The sequence below is a fragment of the Oncorhynchus kisutch genome, linkage group LG2, assembly GCF_002021735.2.
Source record: "Oncorhynchus kisutch isolate 150728-3 linkage group LG2, Okis_V2, whole genome shotgun sequence".
Taxonomy (NCBI): Eukaryota; Metazoa; Chordata; class Actinopteri; order Salmoniformes; family Salmonidae; genus Oncorhynchus; species Oncorhynchus kisutch.
In genome coordinates, this window is record NC_034175.2 from 33,978,524 (window position 1) to 33,996,525 (window position 18,002).

The window sequence follows — 18,002 nt, forward strand, 5'->3', positions numbered from 1 at the left end:
TCCATTGGTTCCATTGTACCTGACAATCAAAATCAAGCACACTTCAAGTATTTCAAACAATAGATATGTTGGCTGTTCGTCGGGTCTGAATCCAAGGTCATAACACTAAAAAGGACCATCTCTATATTAGGGAGAAATATAGATAGACCACGATGCATTTCTGCCCACAGACAGAGTAGGATATTTATACTTTCTGTATTATATCATAACCATTTAATAGAAGATTTGAAATTAGGATTTAAAAAAAAAAGATTTTTGTGGAGAATCACTTCTCAAGGCTCAAGAAGATGTTTATATTCTCACTCTTTCAACAGGTTCTCGCCACACCATTTATCTCATCCGCTAATGCCTCGCCCTCCCTTTGTGGAACTTGTTAAGCAATAAGAGTGTTTGAAGACATTCATTCATCTCCACTCTATGCCGTTGCTGTCATGACAACCTGGGTATGACTGAAAACAGACTGCAGTCTGTCTGAGCTGTGTATGCAGTGGCTAGACTTTAGCAAAGCAGAGAAGGCTGTGTGTGGGGCATCTGGCAGTGCTGTGCTGGAGGTAGGTTATAGTAAGTTGACAGTACTTGGCAGTTGACAGTGGTTCTACTAGCTAACAGAAGTTGTAGGAAACAGACTAAAAACAGACTGCATCTCTCCGAGCGAGCTCCATATGCAGTAGATAGAGAAGGCCACAGGGCAGGGGTAACAGTGTAGAACAATTCTTAGGTTGACTGGAGGTAGACTGGGACCAATAGTGCAAGTACTGCAGCCATGCAACACCTGTTGTACCAGCCACTGCTTCTCAATGGAAACAAATACCTGCAGCAGAAGTGGGACAAGGCCTCCTATGAAATGCATCTGAGAAAGGTAAGCGAAAGCTGCTTTGATGCTAAAATCAAAGGCTATCAACAATGTTGGAGATATCCTTAACATATTGACAATATTAATTTAACATTGTTATTAGCTGTTGTTTTTCAAAGTATTGTCATATTCCTGAGTTATCAATTGTCCTTTTTTGTGCTTCCAACAAAACAAGCTGAGTAAAAATGTCCAGTGTTGTTGACCTTTACTGTCGTTTTTTTGTCAAGGTCAAATCAGCGAAACCCACCATCGACACAACTGCACCGAAAACCTATGGTCACCTTGCCCTCAAAATGAAGAAACAAAAGGTGATAAAGGATCTCTAAGTCGTGTCATTTCACCATGTATCCAGCAAAGAGTCCTTTTTCTGAACTTTTGAGCTGGCAAATGTGTCTTTTGAGAAAGCTTACCAATGCGTCTGTCCCAGGCTTTCCTTGAACATTCTGAGTTGCATATTGCAACCTTAGCAGTTGTTACCTTGTATTTTTGTTGTTGCTGTTTTGGTTGGCTTGACTTGTTTTTGTCTTTCTTAATATTTCCTCAATAAGTTTCAGGAGCAAAGCATGTCCAAAATTCAGAGGGAAAACAATATGCTGCTTGAGAAAATATCTCACATCATGAGGACTACTGGTCGCATCGACAACAGGAACGACTATGAAAACAAAAGGTATGGTGTTTACCTCCAGTCTCTTCAGGGGTGTGACTTTAAATCCCACTGCTGACACCAATATTAATTGGTAACAGCTAAACAGTGGTGGAAAAGATAACCAATTGTCATACTTGAGAAAAGTAAAGATGCCGTAATAGAAAATTACTGTAAAAGTGAAAGTCACCCAGTAAAATACTACTTGAGTAAAAATCTAAAGATATTTGGTTTTAAATATACTTAAGTATCGGAAGTAAAAGTATAAATAATTTCAAATTCCTTATGTTAAAGGAAAACTTCACCGAAAAATTATTTTGGTATTTGTTTCATTAGTTTATTGTTGACATAGTCAAAAAAAGTTTTGCTAGTCAAAATGCATCATACGGGGATGATATCTGTATTTTGAAAGTAACATATTTAGGAAACATGTCAACAATGGACTAATGAAATGAAACAAATACCAAAATATTGTTTTGGGGTGGAATTGTCCTTTAAGCAACCCAGATGGCACCATTTTCTTTTTTTAATGTATGGCAAGCTAGGGGTACCCTCTAATAACCAAACATCATTCATAAACGAAGCATGTGTGTTTAGTGTGTCCGAGAATCAGAGGCAGTAGGGATGACTAGGGATGTTCTCTTGATAAGTGTGTGAATTGGTGATAAGTGCATTTTTCTGTCCTGCTAAGCATTCAAAATGTAACGAGTACATGTGGGTGTCAGGGAAAATGTATGGAGTAAAAAGTACATTATTTTCTTTAGGAATGTAGTCAAGTAAAAGTTGTCATATATAAATAGTAAAGTACAGATACCGCAACAAAAATACTTAAGTACAGTACACCACTGCAGCTAAAGCAGGTGTGGACCCACTCAGCTTGCACAGGGCAAGCACATTAAATGTGCCACAATGGTCTAGACCTTTTGGTAGAGGCAGTAGTATGCTTAAATTCAGGGAGGCTTCACCAGGTCCCGAAAATGTCCATGTTCATAAACTTAGCATCCTACTGTACCTCAACTCAATGGCCTACACACAATAGAAAAACTTTTTTTCCCTTGGAATGGTAGTCTCTGCAGAGAGATGCAACAGCAGGAGTTGCTCCGTATCACCAAAGATAACCAGTTGATCCTTCTTCGTCTGACCCAGTGCCAGCCTCACTACAGCATTAAGGACTGGCATGAGGACTGGCTCAAGACAATCAAGCTCATGGAGAGCATTGCACGATATCCACGAAGAGTTAGTGACTAAAAGGTGAGTTCTGTGCATCACATACAGGCGATTGGCAGATCTTACTCAAAACATAACACATTATTGAAATGTATATTAAAGCCCCAGTGCAGTCAAAAATGTGATGTTCCTATGTTTTATATGTAGTTCCACACTATGAGATTGGAATAATACTGTACAATTGTGAAATTATGATAATGCCCTTTTAGTGTAAGAGCTGTTTGAAAAGACTGCCTTTTTAAAATATGCATATCATTTGATGCCAATCCTATAGGGACAAGGCCAGGCCAGTAATGAAGAGCAGCAACACTGAGACTGAAGAAAAGGACAGTCTTCGTGCGGAACAGAGACCAACACAGCAGCATCACTCACAATGGCAAAAGGGGAGTGTGAAGAAGAACCTGATCAACAGGAAGAGGAGGTGGGCCTGTAGGAAACACCTGAGTCATCTGACACACCAAACAAAGGTCCTACATCTGAAAGTCCCCCAATACCTGAACCCCCTCACACACCTGACACACTAAGCACAAGTAACAGACCTGACTCCCCAGTCAAAGGCTGAGAATAGGTGTAAGCACAAGGACATTAAGAAGGGGTAAAGTAATTTGTCTATTTGGTAGATTATTTACATTTGCAATGTATCCAGATGTTCTTTGAAAATATATTACTGGCTTGTAGTATTAAAGGAATTTATAACTTCTCGTCTTGGGATCAGATGCCTTTGCCACCTTTATGCGAAATCAATGCATAATGCATGTTAGCTACACAATAAATAGTTGTCAAAACAAAGGTTCAATCAGAGGAAAGCGTCAGTGATTATATCATAAGACGGTTCATTGCCTGTGAACGAGCTGGGCTAGAACAAAATTGACCTTTTTTTAAAGACATTAGCAGCCTTCCATAACTTCACATGGAGATTAAATTAGGCTACCACATGTGCACAACTAAAACCACAGTATTTGTTCATCTTTTGGTTTAGGTTTTTATGTTCAAGTCAAATGCAGCCTATTATCACCAGGTAGAATACAAAACATATGTTTCATCGACACCAATGTACAGCTGTATAACAACTTTAATTGTAAACGGTATTTAATATGTCAAACTAACTACTGTTTTAATATCAACACCAATGTATAACAACCTGAAATTGGTTAAGACATTGTCAAAGGGGAACATTTTGGAAATTTGTCAAAGTACCAAAAGCTGTCTCACAGTAAGCACCTCTCTGTGTCATGACGTTATGCAGCCCCTTGATGATTCTGACAGCTTTTTGGGCACATTCTAACCAAAGTTCTGTGAATAATTTAACATCTTTGTACAGTACCATTCAAAAGTTTGGACACACGTATTAATTCAAGAGTTTTTCTTTATTTTTACTATTTTCTACATTGTAGAATAATAGTGAAGACATAAACTATGTAATAACACATATGGAATCATGTAGTTAACAAATCAAAATATATTTTAGATTCTTCAAAGTAGCCACCCTTTGCCTTGTTGACAGCTTTGCACACTTGGCATTCTCTCAACCAACTTCACCTGGAATGCTGAGCACTTGTTGGCTACTTTTCCATAACTTTGCAGGCCAACTCATTCCAAACTATCTCAATTGGGTTGTGGTCGGGTGATTGTGGAGGCCAGGTCATTTGATGCAGTACTCCATCACTCTCCTTCTTGGTCAAATAGCCATTACACAGCCTGGAGGTGTGTTGGGTCAATGTCCTGTTGAAAAACAAATGATAGTGGGACTAAGTGCAAACCAGATGGGATGGTGTTATCGCTGCAGAATGCCGTGGCAGCCATGCTGGTTAAGTGTGCCTTGAATTCTAAATAAATCACTGACAGTCACCAGCAAAACATCATCACACCTTCTCCTCCATGCTTTACGGTGGGACCCACACATGCAGAGTTTCTGTTCACCTACTCTGCGTCTCACTAAGACACGGCAGAACCAAAAACTGTAAATTTGATCAAAGGACAGATTTCCACTGGTCTAATGTCCATTGCTAGTGTTTCTTCACCCAAACAAGTCTCTTCTTCTTATTGGTGTCCTTTAGTAGCGGTTTCTTTTCAGCAGTTCGACCATGAAGGCCTGATTCATGCATTCTCCTCTGAACAGTTGATGTTGAGAGAATGCCAAGAGTGTTTAAAGCTGTCATCATGTCAAAGGGTGACTACTTTGAAGAATCTCATCTTAAATATATTTTGATTTGTTAAACACTTCTTTGGTTACTACATGATTCCATATGTGTTATTTCATAGTTTTGATGTCTTCACTATTCTACAATGTAGAAAATAGTAAAAAAATAAAGGTAAACCTTTGCATGAGTAGGTGTGTACAAACTTTTGACTGGTAGTGTGTATCTGACACACCTGGCTCATTTGGTTGAGTATCCTACATCACTATGAACATTTTAAGATATTTAAGATGCCATTGAGGTATATTAGAAAAAGGTGCCATATTAGGCTGCCATATTAGAAAAAGGCTTCTGTGGGGTTAATACATGAATTATGTGACGGCCCTGTATCTACAAATCTTTTTAAAACCCTGTTCTAGCTGTGTGTGTAAAATATGGTGCCTCTATCACAGTTACAATCCAAAAACATAGCTGCCCCACTACATGGAATTATATGGCTAAGCTTCCAAAATTGTAATGTCAATGACGCAATATGTTTATTTTTTATTTTATTTTTTTACAATAGTTGTAGCTGGTGCTTTCAAAGTTGGTATATTATACATGTATATCATTTTTTAAGTCAATTTCATGACCTTTTAGAACCACTAGTACATTTTTGTTTGAATGTTTCAGGGTTTCCTTTAAGCAATTTATACAGGTAATTCTGATATGTACCCTAGAGATTAAAGTTCAGGTTCTGTTGACCTGAACATTCCAAAAATGTGTCTGATAGATAGCGTTCCAATGATATATGATAAGTAAGGAATCACGTGTTGTATAATGACAATGCTTTTCATTAAAGAAAGTGATAACAGAGAAAGCTGCCACTGCTGCACTGCGATCATACATTTTCCAAAGCTAGGGACATAAAAAAAAATCACTATGAGAGACCGTTGGCACAAGTGAGCTTGACCAACTCCCCTGGCACATTGACTATATAGCCTACAGCACATGACTAAAATTTCGATGTTCAGATAGCAACTCCCTGTTTCACTCTGTTGCACTGAACATACTGTAGCCCATCACTTCAACAAGTACAAGAAAGGTGGTACAGTCAAAAAACTCAACATCTAATATAGTGACACTGTTAATTGATTACATACAAATATTTTAATTGAGACTTATTTTTTATTTCAAATATGTTTTATGGTGAAGAATTTGAATCAAGCATAGAGTTAGACAAAGTGATACAAGCTTGTTTTATCAGAAAATAAACATAGGATGAATAAACATAATAAGTACATCAAAAACAGGATGTAGAGAAAAAAGTGTGGTCTTAATCAAGTGATCCATAGCCTAAACTATAGGCCTAGGCTATATGAAGAGCATGCTCGGAGAAGCACATTGTAAGTTATTTTCTCAGAAAATGCATTTCCTTCTAAAGTTTTTGCACTGCTGGGATGGTGAATATAACACTAGGCTACACTGCATTAAAAGTTAAAGTTGCGTGGCTTTTGTTAAAGAAAATGCCTAAAATCATAGGCCTACTCCTTGTTAGCTTAAGATTTAGAAAAAAATGTAACGGACCTGATTTACAGTGCCTTGCGAAAGTATTCGGCCCCATTGAACTTTGCGACCTTTTGCCACATTTCAGGCTTCAAACATAAAGATATAAAACTGTATTTTTTTGTGAAGAATCAACAACAAGTGTGACACAATCATGAAGTGGAACAACATTTATTGGATATTTCAAACTTTTTTAACAAATCAAAAACTGAAAAATTGGGCGTGCAAAATTATTCAGCCCCCTTAAGTTAATACTTTGTAGCGCCACCTTTTGTTGCGATTACAGCTGTAAGTCGCTTGGGGTATGTCTATCAGTTTTGCACATCGAGAGACTGAAATTCTTTCCCATTCCTCCTTGCAAAACAGCTCGAGCTCAGTGAGGTTGGATGGAGAGCATTTGTGAACAGCAGTTTTCAGTTCTTTCCACAGATTCTCGATTGGATTCAGGTCTGGATTTTGACTTGGCCATTCTAAAACCTGGATATGTTTATTTTTGAACCATTCCATTGTAGATTTTGCTTTATGTTTTGGATCATTGTCTTGTTGGAAGACAAATCTCCGTCCCAGTCTCAGGTCTTTTGCAGACTCCATCAGGTTTTCTTCCAGAATGGTCCTGTATTTGGTTCCATCCATCTTCCCATCAATTTGAACCATCTTCCCTGTCCCTGCTGAAGAAAAGCAGGCCCAAACCATGATGCTGCCACTACCATGTTTGACAGTGGGGATGGTGTGTTCAGGGTGATAAGCTGTGTTGCTTTTACGCCAAACATAACGTTTTGCATTGCTGCCAAAAAGTTCAATTTTGGTTTCATCTGACCAGAGCACCTTCTTCCACATGTTTGGTGTGTCTCCCAGGTGGCTTGTGGCAAACTTTAAATGACACTTTTTATGGATATCTTTAAGAAATGGCTTTCTTCTTGCCACTCTTCCATAAAGGCCAGATTTGTGCAATATACGACTGATTGTTGTCCTATGGACAGAGTCTCCCACCTCAGCTGTAGATCTCTGCAGTTCATCCAGAGTGATCATGGGCCTCTTGGCTGCATCTCTGATCAGTCTTCTCCTTGTATGAGCTGAAAGTTTAGAGGGACGGCCAGGTCTTGGTAGATTTGCAGTGGTTTGATACTCCTTCCATTTCAATATTATCGCTTGCACACTGCTCCTTGGGATGTTTAAAGCTTGGGAAATCTTTTTGTATCCAAATCCGGCTTTAAACTTCTTCACAACAGTATCTCGGACCTGCCTGGTGTGTTCCTTGTTCTTCATGATGCTCTCTGCGCTTTTAACGGACCTCTGAGACTATCACAGTGCAGGTGCATTTATACGGAGACTTGATTACACACAGGTGGATTGTATTTATCATCATTAGTCATTTAGGTCAACATTGGATCATTCAGAGATCCTCACTGAACTTCTGGAGAGAGTTTGCTGCACTGAAAGTAAAGGGGCTGAATAATTTTGCACGCCCAATTTTTCCGTTTTTGATTTGTTAAAAAAGTTTGAAATATCCAATAAATGTCGTTCCACTTCATGATTGTGTCCCACTTGTTGTTGATTCTTCACAAAAAAATACAGTTTTATATCTTTATGTTTGAAGCCTGAAATGTGGCAAAAGGTCGCAAAGTTCAAGGGGGCCGAATACTTTCGCAAGGCACTGTATATATAAAGTGATCTATAACAACCATTTAATTCGCAATGCTTTATGCTAGAAACAACCTGTAAAATGCTTTTTTTTCTCGGACCAAAATTAAGATGATAGAATCATGCAGTGCTTATATTATAATGGTGATATTTCCTCCCCTACTCTTGTCTGTGGTGGTCTGCAAATCCGCAACCTCTGGCTACTTGCCGTGTAACGCTTATAAAAAGACAAACAGTTTCTAAAACGGCATATCTAAGGCTATGGTCTGCCCTAGGAGTGTGGATAAGCAGTAGGCATGTTCTCTGCTATCCACTTGATGTTTTAATCATTTTTCAAGCAGGCCAAACATTTTCATTTCAGAGAGGTCAGATTTTCTCCAGGTATCCTTTATCATAAATAGCGTACAGTCCCTTAATTGGAGATATGTTTCACTATAATTGGATCACTCCAATATATTGGTATCAATCCGCAGCGGAGGGATACATCCGAGGTGAGGATTTACTCCCGCGATAGGCATTCTCTTCATTTTCTCAGCGGACATCTGTATAGTTTAAGGTACAAACTTTCCGAAGTTCGCTTGGTAAGTGTAATATCTTGCGTGGAAGTATACTCACTGGCTGTTTGCAGCCTGGAGCAGCTGGCCACATGGCCAGCCCCTCTTGTGTGCTCCACTCGCTGTGCGTGATTGAGCTGTATCTTCCGGTAATTTTTCCCTCACCGAGTTCCTATTCCTCCAAGCGGGTCATGGCATAAGCTCTCCCAGGGTGTTGGAACCCTGCTCCATGGGCTTGCTGGCTTGGCTGAGCTTATGGCTTCCCTTTGTGACAAAGTGGGTCGGCCAGGATCGGGGCTCAGGCTGGGGACGAGCTCCCTCCCTCAGGAGTGGTGCGCCAGCGAGCTCTTAGTCCCTCTGCTGGGCCCAGTACCCCTCCCAGGAAATGTGGCCGGAGCCCCCACAGGCAAAGCCCATCTGCTGCCAGTCCTGGACGGGGGCAGGAGTCGGCCTCTGGGACCATCTTGGACGGAGGACACAAGCCCTGCATCAGGAGGTTGACAGCCTGCATGGCGGCGACAGCTGTTCCCTGTTAACCAGTGATAGGCTGTTCCTGGGGGACGATGCTGGCACTGTTCACCACAGTGAGCGGGACTACCAGGCTGACAGGCCATCAGAAGCCGGTAGTGGAGTTTTATCGCCCCCAGCGGCTCGAAAGGATATGAGGGGCCTGGTGGACAGTGATGATCAAACAGTCAAACTGGTGGACAGTGATGACTCTCCATCTGTCCCCATCTCTGCTGAGTTCTGCGAGGCCTTGCAGGAGAGCTGGCCTCTGCCAGGGGGGCGCTTCCGACTCAAATACTGGACCATGGAGTGTTGTTGCGGGCACAGAGTCACTCGGCCTCTGGGAGTAACCGACCATGAACACCATGATGGCTGCCATGGTCCTCCTGGACCGGGAGATTATAGGGCGGAACCTGTGACTGAGGCCTACCTGCAGACTCTGTTGCCCTGGCTGCAGGAGGGCACTGATGGGCTCCTCCGGGAAGCGATAGAGGTGTCTCGCCTGCTTTCCCTGCTCCAGAGGGATGTGGCCCGCTCCAACCTCCCGCCGCCATCTCTGGCTGGCCCAATCCCGTCTGCCAGCTGCTCTCCAGGGCACATTTGCCACTCTCTCCATCACCCCAGGGCTGATGTTTGGCCCAGGTGTTAATGACATTCTGGAGCAGACCGATAAGGTTCGTAGGGACCGGGAGACCCTCCTGAGGGCCTCCTCAGGCCCTGGGTTCAAGGCAGATGGACCGTCGCCACCCACCTGTGTTGAGGGTCGACAGCGGGGAGGGGCACAGCGTGCGGGAAGCAACAACTTGTCAACCATCACCACCATAGGAACATGCTTGGGAGACCCAGGCGTCGGGGTGCCAGAGGAGAGGAGGGCCTTCGAAGGGAAGAGAGGCGGGCCATCGCTTTCGAAGGGAGGGCTTGCGAATCCACGGTTCTTCCCTTTGGTCTCTCCTTGGCACCCCGCTCTTTCACAAAGTACATGGATGCTGTCCTGGCACCTCACGTCCCGATGATTGTTGATCCTCAATTACCTGGACGATTGGCTGATTTGTGCCCTGACCAGGACCCAGATCCTGTCAGGCAGAGACATGCTCCTGACCTACATCGGCGGGCTGGGCATTACTGTAAATGACAAGAACAGTCGTCTGGTGCCCACCCAGAGGGTGGACTTCATTGGCATGGAACTGGACTGAGTCCTCATGAGAACACGCCTGCCCACCAGAAGGGTTCAGGCGATCTTATCTTGCCTCCACCACTTTCGGCAGGGGCAGGTGGTATCGGCCCTAACCTGCCAACGCCTGTTGGTCTTGCTGACGGCAGCTTCATTGTTGATTCTCCTGAGCCTGCTCCATCTCCGGCCTCTTCAACTGTGGTTCAACTCCCACCAGCTGCACCCGAAGCGCCATCGTCACCGCCAGCTGCGGGTGACCGCACAGTTCCTCAGGGCATTGTTGAGGTGGCGCTGTCACTCCTTTCTCTCAGGTGGGGTGGAGATGCTGAGGATGTGCTACCAGGAGCTGGTCAGCACAGACGCCTCCCAGATCGGCAGGGGGAGGTGTAACCAAGGGCAGGTCGGCTACCCACTTGGAGCGGCAGGCACATCGATACATTAGAGCTCTGAGCTGTACTGCTGGGCCTGCATCTGAATGGAAGACATGTCCTGATGAGAACGGACAACACCACAGTGGTGGATTACATCAACCATCAGGGTGGACTGAGTTCCCACCGCCTCCATCTTATGGCACGGGTGCTACTTCTCTGGGCTCAGCGACGTCTAGCCTCTCTACTCGCAGCACATGCACCTGGCATCCTGAATGTGGCAGCAGATATGCTCTTGAGGGAGGGCCACCACCTTGGGACTGGAGCCTACATCCCCAGGTGGTGCAGCACATGTGGAACAAGTTCGGGAGGGTGCAGGTGGACCTGTTTGCCTCCCTGGACAATGCACACTGCTCCCTGTGGTACTCCATGTCGAAGCCACCAGGGCCTCTGATCTGCTCTGGATCACGATTGGTCAGTGCTGGAGCTTTATGCATTTCCCCCTTTTCCCCAGATCCAGGCTGTGCTGGACAGGACCAGGATGGCAGAGCATCATCTGCTTCTGGTGGCCCCATACTGGCTCCGACAACCCTGGTTCAGCCTCCCCCTGTCCCTGTTGTCTGGGACACCTTGGCAACTTTCCCTGAGACAAGACCTGCTGTCTCAGGCTGGGGAACTCTGTGGCATCCGAGACCGCACCGCCTTGGTCTGTGGGCTTGGCCACTGAACAGCACCAATGGTCCATGTTAGGTCGACAGGAGGGTGTAATGAACACCATGCATTAGCGCAAAGGCACCGGCAACAACCGCGGCATAGCAGTTGCGCTGGCTGTTGTTCTGCTCTTGGTGTACTGGTATTGAGGTTGCGCCTGAGTCATGTGGGGTGCAGTATGTCCTGCAATACCTGCAGTCTCGCTTGGATGAGGGTTTGACAGCTTCTACAACTGAGAGGGTATTTGGCTGCTTTATCTGCCTGCCATATGGGGTGGATGGACAGGCCAGTCGGGTGCATTCCTTGGTCCCTTGGTCTCCAGGTTTATGAAGGGGGTTCATCGCCTGCATCCAGCTAGGACCCGCTCAATGGCGAGCTGGGATCTGGATGTGGTCTTGGCAGCTTTGGCAAAACCGCCTTTTGAACCGTTGGAGTCTGCATCCCTGAAACACATCTCTATGAAGGTGGCTTTCTTGGTAGCAATTACTTCCATGAAGAGGGTGGGTGAGCTCTATGCTCTTTCGCTAAGTTCTGAGTGCTACCGGATGGACCCCGGGAGGAGGAGTATATCTCTCTGCCCCAACCCTTCATTCCGCCCCAAGGTTCTGTCAGATAGGCATGTGAACATCCCTTTTATCCTGCCTGCTTACGACCCCCCGGCAGTGGCGGGGGAGTCTGGGCCTCCCTCCGGCATGCTGTTCCCTGTGAGGCCACTGGCTGCCAATGTGGAGTGGACATGGTCAGTGAGAACAACAGACCAGCTCTTTGTCTGCTATGGTGAGAGAGTCCTGGGGGCTGGACTATCAAAGCAGAGGCTCTCTAACTGGATCGTGGACATGATTACAACAGTATACTGCCTGGCTGGCAGGCCAGTGCTGGGATCTGTGATGGCACATTCAACACGAGGTGTGGCTGCGTCCTGGGCTCTACTGAGAGGAGTGCCCCTCACTGATATCTGTGCTGTGGCCAACTGGGCTTCCTCTTGCACCTTTGCTAGGTACTATCGGGTAAATGTGGCACCTCCCTTTGCTGTTGGTTCAGTGGTCCTGGGCGTCGCCTCCCCTTCCGGGGACTGTGCCGGAATCCACCCTTTAACATTGACGGTCCCGCGCTGGGACCCTCTAGCACCGACTAAATCTGGTAGGGTATACCAATATATTGGAGTGATCCAATATAGTGAAACAAAATGAATGTATGTAACCACGGTTATGTGAGCTATATGGATCACTCCAATCCTCTACGGTGCTAGAGGCGCCTTGAAAAATATGTAGAGAACTTGTGTCACGGCCATGGGGTCTATGTATAGGGGCGGACCCCAGCCGAGACACAGGTGTACACAGGAGTAAATCTGTAAATCCTCACCTCGGATGTATCCCTCCGCCGCGGAGTGATACCAATATATTGGAGTGATCCATATAGCTCACATAACCGTGGTTACACACGTAACCGTGGTTGTTTAGCAACAAATCTGACGCATGCGCAACTATGGGGCAAATCAGAAGGGGTTGGCTTAGATTGTTGATAACATGTAAACTATATTTTGTCTCCAATGTTTGTTGAAAACATAAATAAAGTTGCACAATGAGCACTTGTTGCTCAAATACATTGTTACATTTGTTGGTTAGCTAGCTAGAAATTGAGCTATATTAGCATAGACATGACATCAGTCAAAACACCTCAAAACAAGACATGGTATCAAGATCGAACTTGCTGAAATGAGCCACATATGATTCAATGCTAGTTTCTTGTTATTGTTGCTAACTATCTGGCCACACAAAAGTGACATAGTAATCAAACATTGTAAATATATAACATACTAAATAAAGTACAAGAAGCATGCAGATAAAAGAAAACAGATTAAATTAAAATACTACTTTTTTATAGCCTGTAGAGACATTGTTTGCCCATGTGCAAAATGAGTGCAGTAGCAGCATTGGAATATATGAAAGTATATACACATTAGTAGTGCAGTAAGGTGACATAACTATTGGTCTGGTAGACATAAGTCATTTCAGAGTGCAGGACATTAATAAATTGTAAGTGTGTGGTAGGGTACAGTAGTCAGCCCAGGGTTCACCTTTTGGAACAGTCTTGTGACTTGAAGTTAAGGGCTGGCTTTGAGACAGCTGCTCCGAGACTGTCGACCCTCACTGGAGCGATCCCTTTCCCCTGTGCGCTGCCACCTCCCGCTTTCACAATCGGAGACCCCTTTCAGGTAACAGGTGATCTAAATCTGACCAACTCATATGTGGCATCCGGTGTTGCAGGTTCTTCCGAATGGCTCCTATACACAAAGAAATTACATTCAGATGCATTTGAATCGCACATTTAAAAATATCAAAACTTATTGTGAAGTATGGTCTTCAGAAGCAAGTCCCTGAAACAGGCCTTATACACTGCCCCAGTCCAGGTTGTGGCGATGGCAAGACGGTTTGACAGAAAGGAAGGTAAGCACATCAGCTTTGCACATCTGGTTTTGGGAATTTTATTCTATTCTTTCTTGCAGACTTTCTCAAGCTCTGTTCAGTCTTTCCACAGATTCAAGTCTGGGCTTTGGCTGGGCCACTCAAGGACCTAAACATTCTTGTTCAAAAGCCATTCCAGCATTGCTTTGGCTATATGCTTGGGGTCATTGTCCTGTTAAAACGTAAATCTTCACCCCAGTCTAAGGTCTTTTGCACTCTGAAACAAGTTCTCATCAAGGATTTACCTGTATTTTGCTCCATTCATTGTTCCCTCAATCCTTAAGTCTCCCAGTCCCTGCTGCTGAAAAGCATCCCCTTAGCATGATGCTGCCACCACCATTATTCATGGTAGGGATGGTTTTCGACCTGTGCCTATTTTTTTCCTGACATATCATTTTGCGTTTAGTCCAAAGAGTTACATTTTTGTCTTATCAGTCAACAGAGTCTTTCACGTGACTTTTTGCAAACTCCAGGTCTGCTGTCATGTGCCTTTTTCTCAGGAGTGGTGTCCGTCTGGCCACTCTCTGTGCACAATATTTTAGAGAAATACGTTTTTTGTGCATATGGAAAATGTCTTTAATCTTTTATTTCAGCTCACGAAAAATGGGACCAACACTTTACATATTGTATTTATATTTTTGTTCAGTGTTCATAGTGTATTTTATAGTGTTACAGCCTGAATTAAAAATGAGATGTTGTGTCACTGGCAATATACCCTATAATAAAAAAATAAAAATAAAACGTTTTTACAAATTTAAAGCTGAAATGTTTTGAATCAATAGGTATTCTACCCCTTTGCTATGGCAAGCCAACATAAATTCAGGCATTACCCAGGGAATATATGGAGATTGTGGCGCTATAACTCCCTACTATCAACCAATCAGCATCCAGGACCCAAACAACCATTTAAAAAAAAACGGTGCTATTGCAGTTATTATAAATTAAGATTAATGTTTGCCTTTGTTATATCTAATGTACCATGTTTTCACATTCTATAAGGTCGATACATGAAAACGCGGGCATCCTATCGAAGTTACAGGCATGAAAAGAGAACCGCGACTCTAACAAGCGGGTAACCAATATGCCCTAACCATGACTGACCTCTTCAGCTAATGGGTAATTCGGGAATGGCTTCGATAATCACCAACAAACTTCTTGATTTTGGACAGCATCATCACTGAACGGGGAGCGGAGTGAATTGTTACATGGTGAACTGAGAAACATACAGATTGTCTGGTTAATGCTTGAAGAAGTTAGTTTGAAAAGTTTTACAACTTGAATTCATATTAACTGGTGTTATGCTGAAAAAAAGACTGCAAGTTTTTTTTAAATGAATTGTTTTAATTTCCTTTACATCCTGAGCACTTTAAATATAATTTACTGTATATCTATTTAACTCCTATACCTTCGATAGAACATCACTCAGAGATGCACAAAAGCAATAACATTACAAGTGGGTGAACCTGTAGCTATAATACAGAAAAGGATTTCGCCTCATATTTTCTACAAATATAAACACATTTTAATCGGCTATATCTATCATGTAATTAACTATTTTCAAATGTTCTCCGCCGCAATTAAAATATTCATAGCATTTTATTTTCTGTGAAATGACCGGAACCCTTAATCAAAGGCCCGAGTTTCCTTGCGGAGTTTAAGTGACACTACTGCTGCAGAAGAAGCCGCGTAGCTAGCTACTACTATAGGGAGTACATTTTCACATGATAATGATACGCTTTGATTTGTAAAAAGCATTCGGACAATTACAATGAATCTCGACAGACTTCGAAAACGTGTACGACACTACATTGATCAGGTAAGAAATGTAGCTACCTAGACTAGGTCTTGATAAGAATCGAGGTAGCTAACGTTAGATAGTTAAATTAGGTTACCGCTGTCAGATTGCTCCTGCTAGCTAAGTAAATGGGCTAGGTACTGTTCAGAATGACAAGTCTACAGGAACGTTATCCAGCTGTGTAAGGTTATATTTGCGATAGCATAATGTAAATAGAACTTGCCAACTTGTTGTCGATAAAAAAAAGAAAAAGTAACCCAATATTTACCTGGGTTTCCAACGGGGGTAAATTAATCATAGTGGGCATAGTGAGGTCCTACTGGCGCTTTCTAGCATTTATTTGCCTATTTCCGTTAAGGAACGCCAAGCGAGGGTGTGCAATAACTCAATTCGCCATAGTACTCCTAAACAACGCAATTTAAAAAAATGTTTTTGGTAAAGTCTACAAAACGTAGTCCACACTCTTTGTAACATTCTAGTTTGGAGAACAGGAAACTACTGAGATCAAATGTTTAATCAATGAGAAAATGTGCAGAATGTTGGACAAAATCCATCTCGCTCCATTTTCACCCAGCCACTGGGCTTCCTGCCATCACCATATTTGGTGGTGAGTGGAAATGCCAACCGGATGCTTCAGATTTATGCGGCTCATTGCTCGATCTGTGTTGTAGTCCTAAAAAACGGAAATGAGTAACCTCTGGTTCGTTTGGCTATTCCTATGGGGGTTTGGGATAAGTGCTGAAAATAAGGTCTGAGCTTAACACAGGTTTAGGAGATCTAATATGTTTTGTTCTGAGATATCAGTCAATTAACATAACCTTTTATGAATTAGCTAGTAACTTGTTAGCTACCCTGCTTGTGCTTGCTACTAAGTCAGTGGCCTGAGCTAGCTACTATGTACTTGGAGGTTAGCCACATTATATCAGGGCCAGCTAACTTGTATCAGTGAGTGTTGACAGCCCCTGACAGTGTCAGTTTCATACTTGTAGTAAACACATTCAGAATGTTTGGTTTCATGCTGCCTTCCCTGTCTGTTTTGTTTGCAGCAACAGTATCAAAGTGCTCTATTTTGGGCAGATAAGATTGCATCCCTGTCACATGGTGAGTGATCTTCCTGATTGATGAGATGTAACAATTTTTTTGTGTTCATCTGGCTAGTTAGTATAAAATGTTAGTTGGTAAGGTATCTAACGGAGGTGATGCCTTTTTCCTGTCCTTGCAGAAGACCCCCAGGATATCTACTGGCTAGCACAGTGCCTTTACCTCACCTCTCAGTACCATAGAGCCTCCCATGCCCTCCGCTCACGTAAACTAGATAAGGTAAGACCACCTGGTTGGCTTCCCCCAATTTGTTGCAATGGGGCATGCAGGTACTTTGGGTGCCTCCCTGTTCTACACGTCTCACTGAGGGGCCCTCATGCACTAGCATACAGAAGGACATGTTGGATACTCTGCATATTCTGACTTGTCATTATGAGTCTGTCCAGTCTATATGTTACTCTTCTATGTAGCTTTCATACTTTGTGCCATCCAGAGTATGCCTTTGATATTTTTGATAGAAGAAGCATTGTACTGGGTGTGCGGCATGTCCTTGGTAATCTGAACTAGAGGTCGACCGATTAATCGGAATGGCCGATTAATTAGGGCCAATTTCAAGTTTTCATAACCATCGGAAATCGGTATTTTGGGGCGCCAATTTGCCTTTTTGAAATTTTTTAAATATTTTTATTTTTTTTGTACCTTTTTTAATTTTATTTAACTAGGCAAGTCAATTAAGAACACATTCTTATTTTCAATAACTGCCTAGGAACAGTCGGTTAACTGCCTTGTTCAGGGGCAGAACGACAGATTTTCACCTTGTCAGCTCGGGGGCTCCAATCTTGCAACCTTATAGTTAACTAGTCCAACGCAATAACGACCTGCCTCTCTCTCGTTGCACTCCACAAGGAGACTGCCTGTTACGCAAATGCAGTAAGCCAAGGTTGCTAGTTAGCATTAAACTTATCTTATAAAAAACAATCTAACATAATCACTAGTTAACTACACATGGTTGATGATATTACTAGATATTATCTAGCGTGTCCTGCGTTGCATATAATCTGACTGAGCATACAAGTATCTGACTGAGCGGTGGTAGGCAGAAGCAGGCGCGTAAACATTAATTCAAACAGCACTTTAGTGCGTTTTGCCAGCAGCTCTTCGTTGTGCGTCAAGCATTGCGCTGTTTATGACTTCAAGCCTATCAACTCCCGAGATGAGGCTGGTGTAACCGAAGTGAAATGGCTAGCTAGTTAGCGCGCGCTAATAGCGTTTCAAACGTCACTCGCTCTGAGCCTTCTAGTAGTTGTTCCCCTTGCTCTACATGGGTAACGCTGCTTCGATGG

General features: G+C 43.2%; 2 protein-coding genes across 10 annotated transcripts in view; both read left to right on the top strand.

The window, feature by feature from the left end:
* The first annotated feature begins 314 nt into the window (after window positions 1-314).
* LOC109902303 (uncharacterized protein CFAP97D2) lies at window positions 315-5,930 on the top strand. Of its 3 annotated transcripts, none has more exons than XM_020498574.2 (5): window positions 315-859; window positions 1,081-1,161; window positions 1,402-1,520; window positions 2,643-2,747; window positions 2,998-4,127. In XM_020498574.2, exons 1-5 carry the CDS (start codon window positions 764-766, stop codon window positions 3,245-3,247), a joined length of 651 nt encoding a protein of 216 aa, XP_020354163.1. In that variant the 5' UTR covers window positions 315-763; the 3' UTR covers window positions 3,248-4,127. The 3 variants fall into 3 exon arrangements, with proteins under 3 accessions (XP_020354163.1, XP_020354171.1, XP_031649420.1); XM_020498582.2 differs by having other exon boundaries at window positions 454-859; window positions 1,408-1,520; window positions 2,998-5,930; XM_031793560.1 differs by having other exon boundaries at window positions 454-859; window positions 1,408-1,520; window positions 2,564-2,747; window positions 2,998-5,927.
* An 8,851-nt stretch (window positions 5,931-14,781) lies between these two features.
* LOC109865398 (cell division cycle protein 16 homolog) overlaps window positions 14,782-18,002 on the top strand; it is a 28,152-nt gene continuing 24,931 nt past the window's right edge. For 3 of the 7 annotated variants that reach the window (XM_020453558.2, XM_031793580.1, XM_031793573.1), the window contains exons 1-3: window positions 16,299-16,367; window positions 16,665-16,719; window positions 16,841-16,938. In XM_020453558.2, coding sequence (XP_020309147.1) covers window positions 16,305-16,367; window positions 16,665-16,719; window positions 16,841-16,938 — 216 coding nt within the window. In that variant the 5' untranslated portion in view covers window positions 16,299-16,304. Of the gene's footprint in view, window positions 15,032-15,465; window positions 15,640-16,287; window positions 16,368-16,664; window positions 16,720-16,840; window positions 16,939-18,002 lie in introns of those variants that run through there. The other 4 variants (XM_031793567.1, XM_020453549.2, XM_020453569.2 and 1 more) reach the window with 4 other exon arrangements.

Coding starts and splice junctions, on each gene's coding strand:
- LOC109902303 (XM_020498574.2), top strand. CDS start 764: ATGCAACACCTGTTGTACCAGCCACTGCTTCTCAATGGAAACAAATAC. Junction 1,162..1,401: donor TCAAAATGAAGAAACAAAAG/GTGATAAAGGAT, acceptor TTCCTCAATAAG/TTTCAGGAGCAAAGCATGTC. Junction 1,521..2,642: donor AACGACTATGAAAACAAAAG/GTATGGTGTTTA, acceptor CGTCTGACCCAG/TGCCAGCCTCACTACAGCAT.